The sequence below is a fragment of the Anarrhichthys ocellatus genome, unplaced genomic scaffold (assembly GCF_004355925.1).
Source record: "Anarrhichthys ocellatus isolate YVR2014 unplaced genomic scaffold, GSC_Weel_1.0 scaffold1, whole genome shotgun sequence".
Lineage (NCBI taxonomy): Eukaryota > Metazoa > Chordata > Actinopteri > Perciformes > Anarhichadidae > Anarrhichthys > Anarrhichthys ocellatus.
This window is the reverse complement of record NW_022280031.1, coordinates 4,684,526-4,703,144: the sequence shown is the minus strand read 5'-3', so window position 1 is coordinate 4,703,144 and position 18,619 is coordinate 4,684,526. Positions and strand designations below refer to the sequence as shown.

The window sequence follows — 18,619 nt, the reverse complement described above, 5'->3', positions numbered from 1 at the left end:
TGAAAAACTGCAAATATCATCACTTTTGTTGTTTTATTGTTTGTTTTTAATATTTGTATTGTGGACTCTCTGGAAAGCAGTATTGCGAATGATTGGATTATAAAGTATGAAATAAAGTAAATTAATTAGTCAATAAGAACTTTCCCGCTTTAGTGACATAAATTAAATGGATGCAATAAACAAATGTAACAATGAATGATAATAATCTGATCCACTTAGTGCTAAGAAATCTCAACTACACAGAAAGGTTAATCAGGTAAAAACTAGTGCTGGAGTAATTCCTCCTTTATCGTCGTCCTCCTCTGTTACACTGGTTTTGACTCCTTCCGATTGCAAAAATCACACAACGACATTTGCTGAAACTGTGTCAAGTTTTTAGTTTCACACTAGGCCCCGGCTCTGGAAACAGCTCAACTGAGTGTGATGGGTTTCAGTGCCTGGAGTGTACAGTAATGGACTGGCAATACTTTCAGTCATTTCCTGTCATATCACATTGAACAAAAATGTCCACACCAGTCACTGAGCCATCAACTGTTCGACAAAAGCTCAGTCAAACTATTTTCTTCAAGTTTAATTATCAATCCAACAAAAGTGCTAACATCCATAAAATGTTCATTTAAACTGTTTAACTGAGTAACTCTGTCAATACTAATGATCTTTAATTATCAGTGGGCTACAGTATATGTTAAATATGAACAATGCCCTCAATAAAAGTAGATAAGATCAGGAGATCGCTAACCTTGGAGGCCTGCAGCCTGCAATGGGACGTTGTATCACAATGTTAAAACATTTACGTTTTTCCCAAATTAAGTTATTTTTCTCGACCTGTATTCATACACTCACCTATAAGCTCCACCACCAACCCCCGAGAAATAATCATTTTGTAAGATGGTCAAACTTGAACTGGTGGGACTCTGGTGCACCCGAGGAAACCCATCGAGACACAGAGAGAGAATATGCACAACTCCACACAGAACCCAGCTTTCTAGATCGGGTTCTAACACAGCACCTTCTTTAGGCTTTGCAACCCACTGCGTCTGAGCCCCCATGCCACCCATCCCTAACATGCTGCGTACAACTATTAGTGTATGTTATTATTCCGTGACAACAACAGTCATGTCATTGTGTCCTAAATTAGAGAAGCAATAATCAATCATGTAAGCTGTCGCTAGTGGGGTTTAGACAGGTCGGTTGACAGAAAAGGTGGATGTGAGATGTTCTGTTATGCTGATCTGTGTTTGTCTTCCAAAAGCCCTGTTGTGGCTTGGGAGCCTGTTGCTATGACAACCACCATTTAATACCAGCGGTGTGTAGGAAGGCATAGAGATATGGTTGAAAATTAGCAAACGGCTTTATGCATGTTCTATAATCTATTCATAATTTTTCACATATGTGTGTGTGTGTGTGTTTCAGGGTAATGAATAAAATTAGTTTGGAAGAGTAATACAAGAATACAACATTCATTCATGTACTGAGTCACACTGGGCCATGTCTTCCCATGATTAATTCAAGTAACTATTCTGGATACGCCTCAAAGTGAATACTTTACTGTGGGTACGTTGAAAACATACTTTCTTTCACTAACTCACTCAAATTGCATATTTGGCTCATCCTTTTTATGGAGATGAGTTAGTGACCCACATCTCTCATGAGAATCAGGATAAGCCCAGTTCCTGCAAGTAACATATTCAAATCAAATGACACGAGTTAGTGTTTACAAAGTAATCAATAGTGACCATTAAACCAATATGTCAATATAATGAAAAGTAAAATCACTTTAATTATCACAGTACATAAGTAGGTCTTAATATTAAACATGGTTATCAACAAAAAATGACTTCAGAGACGAGCAGAAACTACATCCAATGTTATATATCTAAAATGATGCAACTTCACATTTTGACATTTAAGGGTTAAGTCGTGTTTCAGAAAAAAAAATCCATCACCATTTTGGCATTACTCTATTCAGCTACAGCTATGTTTTTTAAACCGTGGATACAACATATGCATCAGTTGTAACCTGCAGCAATTAGGAAAAAGAGTACCACTGTTTATTAAAAGTGCAGACCTCATAAACTCTGAAGCACAAGAGAACTCAGATAAATTGCCTTTCCACATGAGCAGAGAGACCACCGTAATTACAAGGATGTGAAACCTTTGAAGAACGTTCATTTATTTGTTGCTGCTTTGTCCCAAGAGCACGAGCAAATAAAAATGGACTGAACTAGTTTGTTACCGTTGAATTGTTCTCTTTTTACTGAGTTAAGGCGTTGTACTAAAAGTCGGGGACTCGGGTTGCAGGAGATATTTCACCATTTAGCTAATTTCTCTTCACAGTGAAGTGACTTGTTATGGACTGTTTGCTTTGACACAGAAACCAGAGATGCACCACCTGTTACGAGCTGATCAACATTATGGACATCCGGTCTTGCTGTGTTGTGGTAGCTATGGTAACCTCAAAGAGCACCAAATGTTCTGCTTGAAGTGTGAGAGTATCATCTGTGACACTGTGCCTCCTCCCTGTATGGAAGAAAAACAGTAGAAACCCACGTGACTTCTCCAACTATCGAGATGATTTACTCTTAAAAGGACCAATTCGCCACATTCCAAAAAACAACACATTTTTGCACTTTGCTAAAATTTCGGTTTTATTTACTTTCTGAGATATATTTCCAATAATGGGGGTGATTAAAATGCCATTCTCAGCCATTTTAAAGTCTCGAATGCAACATGTCTCTCTAGAAACAGTGTCACAGTTATACGTCTGGATAATTCACAGAACACTGTCAGCACTTTTACTATCAAAATAGAGTATTTATTTTATAGATGTAGTGTTGGAATTCATTAAAAAACACTTGCGATGAAACAACTCAAGCAAGCAGCCGAATTTGCAAAAACATTGACACAAATGTTCGCATTCTAAAATGTTATTACATTACATTAGTGAATACATAAAGGTGCGATATACTAGATTGGGAGCATTTCTATTGCTTCTCAACGGCTCTCAACAAGGCGACGGCTGAGCCGGTGGCTCGCAGCTCACGGTGCTAACAGCCCAGAAAAGGCTAACAGTGTTTACTTGAGGGGGAACCGCAAGGTGGGTGCTACGCTTCGGCAATGACGCCGTGGGTCGGGACAGCGTTATTAGCTGTACCTGCCTTATGAGTGCAATGCAGAGCGGTGGCTGTGACCCAGTGTGGCTCACGTGCACCAACAGGCACTAAAAGAACACGCGCCCGGCCCGCACGGCTTTCTTACGTAGCACTTTTCAGTATAGCTGAAACCTTCTTTTACATGATTTATGATATTATAGTATTCTGTATTTTAACAGTCACTGTTTTATGTATTTGTGATGTTTATGTATTCACTTTTAGCATTAATAACATGTTACATGTTGTATAAATTAGAACAGTTTTCTTAGGAAACCTTTTAAATTTCCTCAGAAATAGCTTCACGAGCGGTCAAGGTCTCCACTGATGCTTGTGAGAAGCATGCATTCAGCCCTTCAAAGGTTTCCATCACAGACCCCATGACTATTGGTTTTAGTTTCTATGACAACTAAGTTGAACTATAAGTTGACTCATCTTTTACAAGCTTCAGAACATCAATGTGGAGAAAATAATATTTTGGTCAGAATATGATTTCAGGGCCAATCCTGCACTGAGAAGAAAGAAAATTAATCCTATTTTGTTTAAACAATTGTTTGACCTAAAGACATTGTTTGGCCTCTGTGATGACTTAACGTATTCTGATGTTTTTTAAATTTACCTGTTGCTAGAATATTCCTAAAACAAGGGAAACTGCACCAGGATCAATTCATGTCAGGTCTGGCTCTGAGACAGTGTGAGTTAAGAGGGTTATATATATATATACATACAGTACACATATATATACACACACACATACATATGTATGTGTGTATATCCTCCAAGAAGAGACTGTCAGGGATTTTAGGCAAGAAGACAGACATGTTGAAACAGTGAAGCAGGGGAGTCACTCGAGTCCATTCATAGACTTACAAATGCTAGATAAGATGCAGCCATGGTAACATAAGGATGAGCAGAGCATTGATAGTTTCAGAGACGCACAGTGAGGTACTGCCTGCGAGCTTTGTGACGCAGATTCCGTATTTGCATATGCTTCTACTGTATGACAGACTAAAAAAGCTTTCTTGTGGATAATTACAACGGATGTGAATCAAATTAGAGGAATATGCTGCATGGGATATTGGACGTACTGTTTTTATTGGGAGGCACTGAGACAGCTTTCTTTTTTAAGAGATAATTTAATCTCCACTGAATTATTTGTGGTAAAAAATGACTTGAGTGATGGCTAATGAATTATGAAGTGTAGGGATCCTGCATATTGCGTCACCTACACAGCAACAGTTACCAGTTTCTCATTTATCAGGCAGCTATGAGTGTTGAAGGTCAAAATTCCATGTGGATCTACTTTCAAATGACTGGCAATGCAAGCGACTGAAACAATTTGAACTGACTTCATGGCACACCTTAAAATATTGAGATAAACAGATTAACTTAATTAGAACTGCGCCTAGTAAATAGCAACAGAAGATCTATAATAGCAGAGTGTACTGAGTCAAAGACCAGAGAAAGACCACGGGATACAAAGTTATTGACTAAAGACTCATTCAATCCTCTGATATGATTATGCGGATTCTCAGCCACCAAAGTTTTAATTTGAATTGAGCAATAATCATAATATTCCAAATACTCCTGGAGTCTCAGAGATTTTAAAATGGTCCTAAAGTTGCATTAGGATTCCTCGCCTTGTGATTTGTTAGCGCAAAATGTTTTTTTATTATATTTGTATCATATGGCACTAAACACTGCAATATCTGCCCTGAAGAGGCTGTTACTATGGTGACAGCGCACCAAAATGGTGGATGTCACTGGCAATTTAGCTGTTGTAAATGCAAAGTCACTGATTATCAGAACATAAACATACCATGAGAATGGACTTTAGACATATTTTGCAGAATTTTAAGACATCCTTCAATATACAGTCATGAGGTGGTCGGCAGTTCAGAGAAGAAGCTGGAGAGTTAAGTCTTAGTGCTGTCATGATACGTCTATCATTCATGACTTGTGCAAGACATATTTGTGCTTCTGGCAATATGTCGGATCTGTCTCCGAAAATGGAGTTGCCTCACCTTTTATCTGAAGAATATTCAAATCTAGGGTGTACATGAGCACTACTTGTGATTTTACAAACTCCCCATCTCCTAACTGCTTTTGGTGAATAAATACTTTCATTCTACTTTAGCAACTGGGTTATACTTCTATTTCCAAGTGTACTTTTACCTTTAAACAATTTAAAATGTGCCTTTCCCCATTCAAATTCAGGTTTCCAATCCCAGGCAGATGTCTCAAATACACATTTAGACCTAAACGTAGACCGCTGTGATTGACTCCCTCCTGCAGCAGAGGATTTGAGGAGGATTATAAACTTCCCACTCTAAAATAATGACAGTGATATAAGGGATTCCAGGACTCAGATTTGTGATACAGCACAACCTGTATTGCTAAGACAACCATGAGTTCTGGTGAGCTGTGTGATACCAGGAGTCAGAAAAGAGAGAGTAGGTGTTTTGGTGGGTAGGTGGGGAGCAGGTTAAAGATGCTCCACCACTCTCTTTCCTGTTATCCCAATGGCCTTTTAGCGGCATTACTCATTTTAGGAAGAGACACTCATGTTACATAAGCCAATGCTACAGAGTCTGCCTACCAGCTAAAATCCCAGCATATCCTCTGTATACCTGTACATAATTGCAACGTGCTACTGATGGTCAGATCAGTTTTCTCTCTTGAAACTGCTCAGCTGCCGCATGCACACGGGGGTCCCTGTAAATTAAAGATTTCTGTGGTAGCTTTTGGAGATTTCTAAGACAAATGTTAACATAAAACAATTGTTTCCAATGCTGTCTACTTCCAAAAATGTACATTTTCACAGAAATGTTACAACAGAATACACTAAGCCCCATGAAACATGGACATTGCAGTCTCGTCCATAACGCATGATTAAAACACACACACACACACATACCTTGTCAGTGAGGAGGGTGAAGGTGGTACTGCTCCGAGTGTGCATTTGGGTGTTGTTTACTACCTCACTTCATCATCATCAAGAGAAGAGAGACAATGATGATGAGACTTAGTTTATTTTCCTACAGGTACATTTCTATGTCATGCATCAACTCTGAAGAAGGCATTAATATGGTATATGCTTAAAGTCCAAGTCCAAGCTGCTTTGGAAATGCATTTACATACCCTCCAAGAAGTCCTGGTTTCAGTTAATTTTAGTACAGTTTAAATTAATGTATGTTGTCTCTCCAACATATTGCATTTCTTCCTGTGGACCAACAGGTATTATCATAACTTACTTGCATTATGTAAGGTAAACCAGTGTTTTCTACCTTCCTGCCCCCATGGTGCTGTGAATGAATCTCTTCATCTTTTATTATTTAACGTTCATGATAAACTATGTGATACTTTGTCTTAAATCACATAATGTAAGTTCATTAAACATCAACACGCCATCCTGCCTCTGTCTTGGTCTATCTAAAAATCAAAGGGAACCACTGCTGCTGACATTGAAAATCAGCGAACAAACAAACTCATGATCACATAGCCATCTGTCCTGGAGGAAGAGATCCGAGATGGAGCTTTTGAGTGTGCAAGGAATAATGAATAAGGTTTTTTTGGGCGATAACATGCTCTTATTCTGGGACCAAATGGTGTCGTTGACCGATAATAACCAACTTCCGGAAGGACTCTGAGGAAAATAAAACTTTTGACCCTGCTCAATCACTGGTAAAAGTGTTAAAATGACGGTACTATTATCAAAACATTTGCTGCACTGGTGTGCACACACGCACGCACTTACGCACACGCATACACACACACACACACACACACACGCGCGCATCCTCCTTCCTGCATCATAGCGCGCTGTTACCATCACACGTTCACGTAATACTCCCGTGAACAAGCTGACTTGTTGGAAATGCTCGAGGATCCTAAATCTCTCTCCAGGCACGCTGACTGTAAAATCAGTGGAAGAAAAAGTGAAGCCGCGACAGGAAAATACTGAAATAATAGATATAGCTGGATTATTGATTATTACCAGTTTACTTCATTGAAGGTAAGTAGACGCAATACGCGTAATCTTTGGTTCCACCAGCATGAGATTGAAGTGAAGAATGTCGAGGAATGTTCTCTGAGCTTCATTCATTCAGTTATTGACGTCTTGACCTGCACCTCGCATCCGAAAACGGAGGACGCTTGATTGGTTACGAAAACTTTTGCGACGATAACACATTTTCGGGTTAAAACATCAGACGTGCTCACGTGATTTAAGAAGCCTGCAGGAGTTTTCTGCAACACCAACCTAACCTGGGCGATGCGCAAATAGCCTACCGTGTGTAAACTATTCAGCTGCTTGAGCGGCGAAGGTTGTCAGTACCGGGACCGTAATCGGTCACACCTGTGTTGCTGTTAAAGCCAAAGTTTGCGCATATTTCTGCTCATTGCGAGCCGCTCAACAAGTCCATTCACAATCTGTGCTTTACAGTTCATAAAGACTTGCTCAAACTGCGCTTCGGATTTACATAAGGCAATGCTGCTCATGCACTCAGACTGCAGCACCTCGTCAGTTCACATTTTCAGTCTTACAGTCTCGCGGTGTCCCTGCCTTCCTTGTCATTATTTGTCATCATTTCACACCCAAAGAGCTTGTGTTTGCAATAGCCACTTACTTTGCCAATGCTAAGCCACACACTTCATACACCCCAGAAGGTTGGAGGGCAAGTGCTTTGACAAGTCAGGATGTGAGGCTGCCTGTCATCTACTGAATAAACCATAAAAGAGAGACACACAGAGGTCCTTCCTTGCAAGGGCTCCAGTGTTGGGAATTTCAGCATTGGGAAAATGCGCTTAGATCAATCACAGGGCATCACATCGGTAGTCTAACATGCATGTAAACTGTGCCAAAAGTTTGGCAACCCTGCTGCACTTCCAGTTAGTAGATGTGATGAGAAGGAATCTTGTGTTGGAGCCCACTGAGAACAGGAAACAGTTAATAGACAAAAGTTGATGCTGTTGGAAATATGCATGGCTTATCTATGAATTAAACAAGATCTAATGTTTAAGGAAACCGACAGTGATATAACCCCTGATTTACTAGAAGCTGCTCCATGTTCTACTGCTATTCAAAAATACTGCCACACACCTTTGTTTTCACACTTGTCTACTAAGCGTCTATTTTTTCTTTTCCCCTTAGCCTTGATGGTTCGTTCTGAGAAACAGTGAAAGTCATCATTGAATAGAACATCTAGAAGGCTTATTTGAATAGAGTTTCAGCCTTTTGTTTATGTATAACAAGCTTCACACTAAATCGAATTTGTTACCTGGGTCGTGGTGTGTGTCATCGGGCATTCAGCTATAGTTGATAAATAAATGCAGCCGTCACATAACTGGAGCACACAGTGTTTTCAGATTGACATGGTAAAATAAATAAATGAAAAGACAATTATTTTGTATTATTAGTTTGGTTAGTATTCTGGATTTTGTTTTGTAAACTGTGTTTGAGTTTCAGCCACATGCGGTGTCAGTGGTCTTGGGCAGCAATGTCCATGAGTGCACAGAGAGCTATTCTGCACAGACAGTGGTGCATACAGTAGCACTTGGTGACCATGGCAACAAAACAACATCAGAAGAAACTGGTCAGCTCAGCCAGTGATGCCCAAGAAGAGATGAATGGTCGACTCAATGCATAGCAGATTCGAGCACAAAGAAGGGCTGATTCATACTTCATCAGAATGTTCCTTTCTTTTCGGACACATTTCTCTGCTTCTGCTCGAGTCTGATATAATGTCCTTGAAAATTAGAGGTGTGAATGTGTTCTTTGTGTTCACAGCTAGAAAGTGCAACATTTAGGCCATAAATGAGGCGTTACAGGCTTTAAAATTTGGCTCGAACATCACCACCACCATCTGCCCCCTTTCACCAAGCCGTTCACTCGCTCGTCTGTTGCCAAGTCCTCGGCTCTCTCAGGCCTGCTGCCGCCGTCTGACATGACTTCGACCAACAAACCTGAGATCTAAAATAGCTAAAATAATGATTATGTTACCAAATAACCAAACTGTTATGAACTTATAATCTTAACCTACATCTTCATTCAGTGATCTAACATTATTATTGATTATTTCAAGTTAATTGAGATGGATCTTGTTCCCAAACTGCATTCAGAAGATGCTTAAGGAATTTCAGTTGACAGGCTACCTCATAAATGTGCTCTTACACTCCTACACACAGTTAGCATTAATATCGCAAAAATTAGCAATATGACTCTAGGTCTTATAGTTTGTATATTATTATGTTATTTGAAAACAAAATAATCTAAATTGAAGAGGTTTTACCTTTACCTTCTTTATGCTACTGGAATATTAATTGGATACAGATTTGAAACCTGATTATCAAATGCAACAGCTCTGCGTTTGACATTATCCTCCAAGGTCCATAGTTTTCACAATGCCGAGCTCTGCGACAGTCTGAATTTGGAACAGCGTTTAGATTCCCATTAGTGAAGAACACGTCATTCAGATCTTTCAAAAGGCAAAGATAAAAGAGCCCTGATTCAGCAATAGTCAAGTGTTATCTATCTTTTTCTTCTTCTGGTGAAGGAGAGCAGCCTTTTAGCTCTAAGATTGCTTTGAAATAGGGGGGAAAAAACAAGTGCGTGCAAAATTGTGTCTGACTGTCATTCTTAGTGTTTAGTGTTTGGTGCACCGTGGCACTGTGAGTCAAGCACCCAAGAACAGGTGAAGGGATGATTCATTGGGAGGGGAGATGATTCAAATAATAGTCTTGCATCAGTCTCGCCCTTTAACTCTGCTTGTTATGCAGGGTATTGTATGTCTTTGGGAGCTGGCTATTTGGTGGTGTGGTTATTTTTGAGAAACAGAGGCCACCGAAGTGTAGACGCCCATCCAAGATGAGAAGAAATATTACTCAGAAATTTCTTTTACTTTTGGAGTAATATTTAAACTTTAAACCCTTTCAAATGTGACCACTAATCTCATGATGTCTGTAGATTGAATACACCTTGAAAATCATTGCTGAAGAGTTTAGGCATGATAAAAAGGAAATGAGGAGTAGTATTAGTATCATATCTTGTGTGCATCATCTACGTGCTTATATTGGTCTGAACGAGAATTATGGCACAGGAGTGAGGCATTTATTATTAAAACAAATAATTCTGGTACCCAGGCGCCACAGTTGTGTGAATTTAGGACGAGAGCCAGAACACACTAGGCTGAGTGTGGGTATTGTTCTTGCAGGGATCATGTAGAGGATGTGATTTAGTCGGAGCATATAATGCTTATCATACTCCAGACTAATTGTCAACCAACAGCCCTCCTCTTCAGGACAGACGGGGCATGCTGTTGTACGCCACACTTTGATCAGGCAAGTGGTGTTCTGACATACATCATTGTTTGGACTAGAGCGCCACAGTAAAAGATGGACTTTGTGTTTAAGTAGTTTGCAACATTCTCCGACCCTCTTTTCTCACAATGTGTTCTTTACTTCTGGAAAAAAATACAGCCCCGAGTAAAAATGATTGTGTGGGATGAACTTAAACAATAAACATAATGGCTGAATAGAAGAGACTTGATCGCTTTGGCTATTCCAACTTGACTTCCAAATTCACCAAAAAGATTAAAGCAAGTCTGTCTTATTTTAAGTGGCGTGTGGTTAACTTTTTACTATAGTGACTTAGAAAGAGTGGCGGTTTCTGCTTGCAGTGACATGCATTACAGTTAATGAATCAGTGGCATGAAAATAGGTATGCATTGTTTGCTCAGTTTGTGTTTTGAAATTTAAACTTAAGAATCATTTTGTCTGTGGGAGGTAAGCTTTATGATCGACAGACACACATTAGAGATGTAAATGAAAGGCAAAACTGGAGCTCACCTGCTCTCAAACAAACTAACACACAAGTCAACCTCCTTCTGGACCACTTCCGGCTAATCCTTACTATTCTTTTATATTTTGGATTACAGGACCCAAGTTTAATACAACACCTGATGGTTTCCATTCTGAAATTTCAGATTATCAGCAGCCTAATATGAAAAAAAATCAAACTACATAAATTAATTTGTATTAAACTGTATTTTACCTCCGTAAAAATACAGCATCGTTTGATATTCACTGCTCCACTTTTGCAATACAGTAAGTATTGAATATGGCAGGGGATTTTTTTTGTTACTTCTTGATGCTCTTTCTTTGGCCATAACCCAAATGTAGATCAGTACATACGTGGCCCTGCTACGAAATTTGGATAGCATCAGATGCAAGTAACAGATCTTGTTATTGGGATGAGCACTTATGGATGGAAGTATTACCATAAATGTCCTAAAATCGTATCTTGTTTTGCTTGTGCAGATCTTCTGGCAGAAGATGGTTTAACAAAGCGTTTCTGTTGATGCGTGACATGCCTGTCCTTGAGAAACAAGTTCTCAGTTTGAGCACATACTTGTTGTCATTTCACACTTCATACTAATGGATTGGCAGCTTTTCATAACAGAAAGGGTAAAGTTACCAATGTCAGATTATTTCTCTCAGTCCAATGAACATGTTGAGGTACTGTAGTAACACACAAGGTGTGTTGGTTAATATGATTATTAACCAACGCCACTGAAACTTGTTGAAAGACAAAGTATTCAATACGAACTGACTGGCAGGTTTAAAGACTTGACTAGATACACTGACACATGTTGACCTATCCCATGTCAAGAAAAGGTCATGCAATCTGTCTTCGGGGGAAGAAAGAGACCTGAAGCACTGGAGCACAGCTACTTCAATAACCTGTTATTAATGTATAGGATTGTATCCACATTAATCAAAACCTCTGTATGTTTTTCTCCCTGCTGTATGTGGATCAAAGACAGATAAGCTCCATTAAATTAATATCAATAAAGAGGCTAAAATGAGGAACATCAGTGGAAACAAACTCTCTTAAGTTATAATAACCAAGCAATTTGCACAAGTTAACACTTTTTATAATGAGCTCCACAGCAGAGATCTGAGAAGACTGGATCATAGAGTAATGAGTCCCCTTGTGGGCAGTAGCACACTGCATACACTACAGCCTACTGTCTTCAACTAAAGGTCTTTCTCTTGATTCACAAAACATGAGATCTTCTCCATGAGACCTTCTGCTTTGTTGCCTGCAAGTAATAAAAGGTAATAAAGCTCCTTATTGCAGTCTTCAAAAACATTTTTTTTCATATTTATAAGACCACTCTTTGTTGTACTGCCGATGGATGCTAAAGCCTCTGATAGGGTCTTGACTGAGGCTCCAGACAGCACCTCAGTCAGAATTTCTTCTACTCCCACTCTCTCGTGCTGGCTGCCTTCTCTTCTGTGAGGCCTGCCAAAAAAAGTGGGTCTCTTTTCCCATACAAGCATCCTGTTTCACCAGTAATATTTAGCTGCTGGTGGTGGACCCATATAGTACTCTGATGTGCAGCTGCAGCGATTCGAGTCGACCTCATTTAAAGTTGTAACTCCACTTCTGCAGTTGACTGCACCGAAATGGTTCACTTGTAGCTAGGATTTACTAAAAGCATGTATCGGAATGTTACTAAAGAAGTATACATTTCATTCAAAACACTGAAGGCCTTATTGCCCAAGCTACATCAGAAAAACATCTCATAGCAAGCCAGTGTTACATCCCCCTATAGTCATGGTACAGTAGTTCTTCAGGTTTCATTGTGGGAAAAAAGCAGTGGGTTATGTTATTTATTTATTAATTTATGTATTTAGTGAGACTGTGAAATTGGCATAAAAACATGTTAAAGGACTTCATGTGGGTGAACTTCATTTATTGGGCTTTTTATTACAGTTAGAAATGTTATGTTGTATGCAATGATTTATCCTGCAGTGTGTTCAGATATACAGTCAGATGTGTTACCTTGCAGTTTGACCTAGAGTGTAAATATTATTTTTTATACCGTATTTGAGTACAAAGTATGGTATGGTTGGATAAAAAGAAAATATATACTCGGAGATCATAGATTTTTTCCATAGCATAAACATTGTGGTATCACTTCACAGTAATATTTCTGGTTGTATCAATCCATTGTGGGCAATGTTGCAAATCAGCGAGCAGCTCTGCTTTATGGCAATATTGTTTTTATATTTTTGCATCAATGATGTAACTATATTAATATTTAAACTAAACTATATCTCAAAGTGCACACTATGATACAATATTTTATCCATATTGCTGCATATTATACAGGGCAAATTGTATGCGATCATGCAATAGTTTGTAATTCATATAGTTGTTATGCTGACTCAATTTTCAAACATTTAGTTATCAGTTGATTGTGATGAGCACCTCAGAGAATGTGAAAACTGCAGTCTAGTCTGAAGCATTTTGATTATAGTTACAACTTCATCTTTCCCCGACTTGCATTAATTAATACACAAAACTCTTCTACGTTTGTTCCTCCAGCTTTCACAACTTTCCATATTCTTTCAAGATAAAAAAAAGAGGAGACAAAAGTTACAGCAACAGCACAGGGTCAAGTTCATCTGAATATGTTTCCTGTAGAAAGCAGACGAATGAATAATGCTACAGCTGCTGCTGCTGCTGCTGCAGTACAGAGCTGACTCACTGCAGAGTGGAAAGAAACACGCCTGGCAGTCTGACGGAGTTCACTGAGGATGATTATGTTGTTCAGAAATTACATTTTTTTTGTTGTTTTTCTCTTGTGGTAATTTGAAATAATTTGCTCCCACAAGCTCAATTACACTTACCTGTTCTCATATGTATGATCAAAAAGGTTTCAGAGAAAGAAATAACCATGTGCCTACACTGCTCCCTATAAATGTGTGCATTGATTTACTGCATTCATTTTGTTTTAAGTGCCTTCACTGAGCAACAGTTTCCCCCATTTCTAATACTCCCATTAATTTAACTGTTTATTTCTCTGTAAAGCAATTTGTTCTGCTTCTTTTTTTTACAACATTACATTTACAGTAATATTGTTTTATGTTATACAGTAATGAGCTCACAACTCTGTGGGCTTTTTGATTCAGGGGCTCACCTGTGTTCAGATCCACTTTGTACTGTGGAGATGCATGTCCGTCAAAATGATGCTCTACTGTTCAGGTGATTGTAACATGCTGCAAATGTTTCAACAGGTTGTGTTGTGGCAGGAAATTCCCTGGCTATAGGGCACGAGCTGCCATGCCATTTGGCTGTCTGACACTCGGGGAGAAGAAGGATTACAACAATCCCTCAGAGGTGGCCGACAAATATGACCTCGGGCAAATTGTTAAATCGTGAGTTGAAATCTATGTTGTAATGTTGAAGCCAAGACTTTCAAGAGATCTGTCCAAAAATATGACGTACGTGTCTTCTTTCCTCATTTCAACAGAGAGGAGTTTTGTGAGATATTCCGGGCAAAGGATAGGAACACCTTGAAAATGTACACCTGTAAAAAGTTCCACAAAAAGGATGGAAGGAAAGTGAGGAAAGCTGCCAAGAATGAGATAATGATCTTAAAGATGTAAGTGAAGTCCTCCTCATTATAGATGGCTGAGGAACTGTCCTGGTACCGAGACAAAGTGTAATCACAAATGATCAGCATTATTATTTATTCAGGTCGAGCTAAAGGCAAAGCAGAGTGTGGTGCAAAAGCTCAAAAACCAACATCCTGAAATTTTGCCTTTGGACATTCTTCGAGTAATACACAAGGAGGAGTGTAATGATATTGTAGATTTTTGTTACGGTTAACACATTTAATGAAAATAACATCAGTTACTAATTTTACCTTAACAGACCTGAATGTCCAACATAACACCATATGGCTCTATAGCTTGTACTACGCATTGACTCTACTTATTGCTCGTTTTTAACCCCACTTACCTCCCTCTATTCTCCTCCCCCTCCTATTACTCTGTCCCCCTCTTTTCTGCTTTTCAAAGGATAAAACATCATAACATCCTCCAGCTGGTTGACACTTTTGAAACTAAGAAGGAGTACTTCCTTTTTCTGGAGCTGTGAGTATTATTAGAGGCACTTGAGATATATGTTGGCGCAGACTGGTTTGCACTGTACTTCCCCGACTGTGTTGTTATTCAATAAGTGACATGCATTCAATTTGGATGTCCCGTCTCTCCAGTGCTACAGGCAGAGAGGTGTTTGACTGGATCCTAGATCAAGGATACTACTCCGAGAGGGACACCAGCAATGTTATGAGGCAGGTGTTGGAAGCTGTAGCGTACCTGCACTCTCTGAAAATTGTCCACAGAAATCTTAAGGTATATTACACTGCTGACACCTAGTGAAAAAAAGTAGCATTTCCACCCAGGCCAATATATGATATATATATAATATATACAATAATATATAAATATACAGTATATATATATATATATATATATAATAACTGCTCTTTGGGAATGCTTTACTCATACAGCTGGAGAACCTGGTGTACTTTAATCGTTTGAAGCACTCCAAAATTGTTATCAGTGACTTCCAGTTGGCAAAACTGGAAAATGGACTCATCAAGGACCCATGTGGAACCCCAGAATACCTTGGTAAGTGACATAAAAACATGAATGCAGTTTTAACTAACTTCAATTGATATGTGTGTAGTCGTATAAAAACAAACGTTTCTATTCTGTTGCTCAGCTCCTGAGGTGGTCGGGAGGCAGAGATATGGAAGACCTGTTGACTGTTGGGCCATAGGTGTCACCATGTATATACTGTAAGTGCTCACAAATATACAACAGTCATTTTCTAATGTATATTTAAGTGACTTTATCAAGATGTATGTTGTCCTATAATGCTCTCATTCTGCCAACTCAATAGTTTGTCTGGAAACCCTCCTTTCTATGATGATGCTGATGAAGGTGATGATCGTGATAAGAATCTTTTCCTAAAGATTTTGTCAGGGGACTACGAGTTTGACTCACCATATTGGGATGACATTTCAGATTCTGGTAAGAGATAATTAGTTTACTAAAATGCATATCAATGTAATCCTATTTCACAGATGATGTGTTCAGAGTTAGAATTTTGGCAAGCAAGTTTAAATGTTGTTTATTTCATTTTTTTTACAGCCAAAAACTTAGTGGCATCTTTGATGGAAGTGGACCAAGATCAGCGATTAACTGCACAGGAAGCTATTGCCCATGAATGGTAAAAAAAAATGATATTATATAAATGGTCACACCAACAAAACTTAAGTGATGAACTTTGTAATACAGGAACCACAAATATAATAACATGCTGGAAAAAAATAATCCTCTTGTTCCTTCTCTCAGGATTTCTGGAAATGCTGCTTCTAACAAGAACATCAAGGACGGCGTTTGTGCACAAATAGAAAAGAACTTTGCCAAAGCCAAATGGAAGGTATTGTTTTTCATATATCTCATACATTTTTGCTCATATATCATTAAACATTGCACATGTTGGACAAAATGATCAGGTCATGATCAGGACCCATATTACCATTATTCTAAACTGAATACATATTAATATACACATAGTATTCACTGCTATTAGCAACCATTACATCTACAATAAGTTGCGGTAACAATTCCGTATGTTATCCATACAGACGTTTTTCCCCTCATCCGATTTGACTTAAAGTTTAAAACAAGGTTTATTTTATATTGTTGCATACTATTAGGGATTTTACTGAAGCCTGTTTTTTCCCAAAAAGCAAGTGTGCATTCCACAGAGAAAGAGAGATAGATACTATGAATTTAGCCTTAAAGATATAATAAAAAAAGTTAGTGATCAAAGTAGAAGGAGGCACACCACCAAAGCAGCAACAACTGTACACCTTCATATTTCGATCAAAATCTCTTTCATTTCAGTCAGAACCCTACCTCAGAGCGTGCATCGGGATCAATCTATAACATGTGTTGTGTCACTTAATTTCACCCTAGCATATTTGAATTATTCACAGAAAGCTGTTAGAGTGACCACCCTCATGAAGAGACTTCGGGCATCTGAGCCGGGAGATTCTGGGGCCTCCGGTCTCGCTGCAGGGGCTGCAGCCGACCCCGACGCACCCGGTGGGGCTCCCGCTCCTCCAGCTGGCAGCAGTGATGGTGTCGCTGCCAGCATAAAGGCTGCTCTTAGTGAAAAGGTTCCTGACACACAGACTGCCAGCATCTCTGCACTCTCCCAGCCCAGTGCAGCCAGACAGGAAGAGCAGCCACCGCCGCGGTGCAATGGAGATGTTCCCCAAATGTTGCCACAAGGAAAGGGAGACTAGGCATCAAACAAATACAAGAAGAGGACCCTTGCCAACCAACAAGCACATGTGCAGTAGAGCCACTAAATGTGGCTTGATGATACCATGTCTATGCTGTTCGACTACCCCCCAGTTTGCAGAGTTATTTCATAATACCATGCATTTCATCATTTTTGCCTTCTGTAGTGATTGGTCTATTGAATAGTGTTCTCCACTCTCCCTTGTTATGTTGTGTACGAGTCTATTTAAAGCTAGTGGCAAAGTAGCTCTTCTGTTGTTTCCTTTTCCCTAAAATCTGTAAAAAAAAACAAACTGTAATTTTGTGAAATCATTGTATATAGGTGTATTTGTTGCTTTCAACAAATTGCTACTTTTCAGCTTCAGAAATAACAATCCTGAGTTTCTGTTTTGTGACTTAAAATTATGAGTTGAGAGATTTAATTAATTGACCATCAAGGTTTAAAAAATGTGTTAATTTATTAAAACACTTTACATTCAAATGCGTGTTTGAGTTAACGCTTCAGAAACCATGCCTCTAATTGGAAAACATCTACAGTTATATATATTTGATTAAAAAAAATGTAAACACCTTTGATTCACTCATGACTGTGTTGAAAGTATTCTAAAAAGTTATTACGTAACAATCAGATACAGTCAACAATTAGGGAATTCCACTTAACAAAGAGACAGACGTCTGCTGATTTATCTTCAGTGCAGTACAACTTCAGTCAACTTACAATTTTAAGGCAGAAAGAAAGCATATTTTTAAGTTAAAGTGCCTTAATATTTGTTGCAGTAATGTACTGTGCTGAAATGTTTTAAAAGAAACAACTTGAATAATATTACTTACTGATTTCTTTTAAACGTTTTCGCTGCCCTTCTGTTTAGTTTTACGCTGCCGTATTGATTCTTGTTTTCCGTCCCGTTTGACTCTATAAAACACAGAAAAAAATATTTAGAGCGTTGTATGTGAAGTGATGTTTTAGCTGTCGTGTTGTTGTGTTGTCGCTTGTAATAAGAACATTTCTGAGTTTATAGCTGAGTCCATATACTGTACCACTATGTATTTTTGCATTGTAAACATGTGTATTTTTTTATTTACGTGTATATTTAGCAACATTTAGCTGAGCTAACTGGTTGCTACTATGCTTGTGAATGAATAAAATGAGCAATACTGATTTTGCTGAAACTGTGACATTTTTTCTCAAGTTGTCTCTCACTGACAGTGTTAGTATGGGACATCTCAGGCCACCCCACCAACCACCATTTCACTTTCATCCCACTTTTTTATTGTGAGAAATGCAAGCAGTCTTG

At 38.8% G+C, this 18,619-nt stretch overlaps 1 protein-coding gene across 1 annotated transcript; it reads left to right on the top strand.

Annotated features, from left to right (window-relative positions):
• The first annotated feature begins 6,987 nt into the window (after positions 1-6,987).
• On the top strand, positions 6,988-18,483 carry LOC116382808 (caM kinase-like vesicle-associated protein). Its single transcript, XM_031846143.1, has 11 exons — positions 6,988-7,164; positions 14,235-14,375; positions 14,471-14,602; positions 15,021-15,095; positions 15,218-15,356; positions 15,515-15,635; positions 15,730-15,805; positions 15,910-16,040; positions 16,161-16,239; positions 16,365-16,452; positions 17,015-18,483. The coding sequence occupies exons 2-11, from the start codon at positions 14,281-14,283 to the stop codon at positions 17,324-17,326; spliced, it is 1,248 nt and encodes a 415-aa protein (XP_031702003.1). The 5' UTR covers positions 6,988-7,164; positions 14,235-14,280; the 3' UTR covers positions 17,327-18,483.
• Positions 18,484-18,619: the final 136 nt, after the last annotated feature.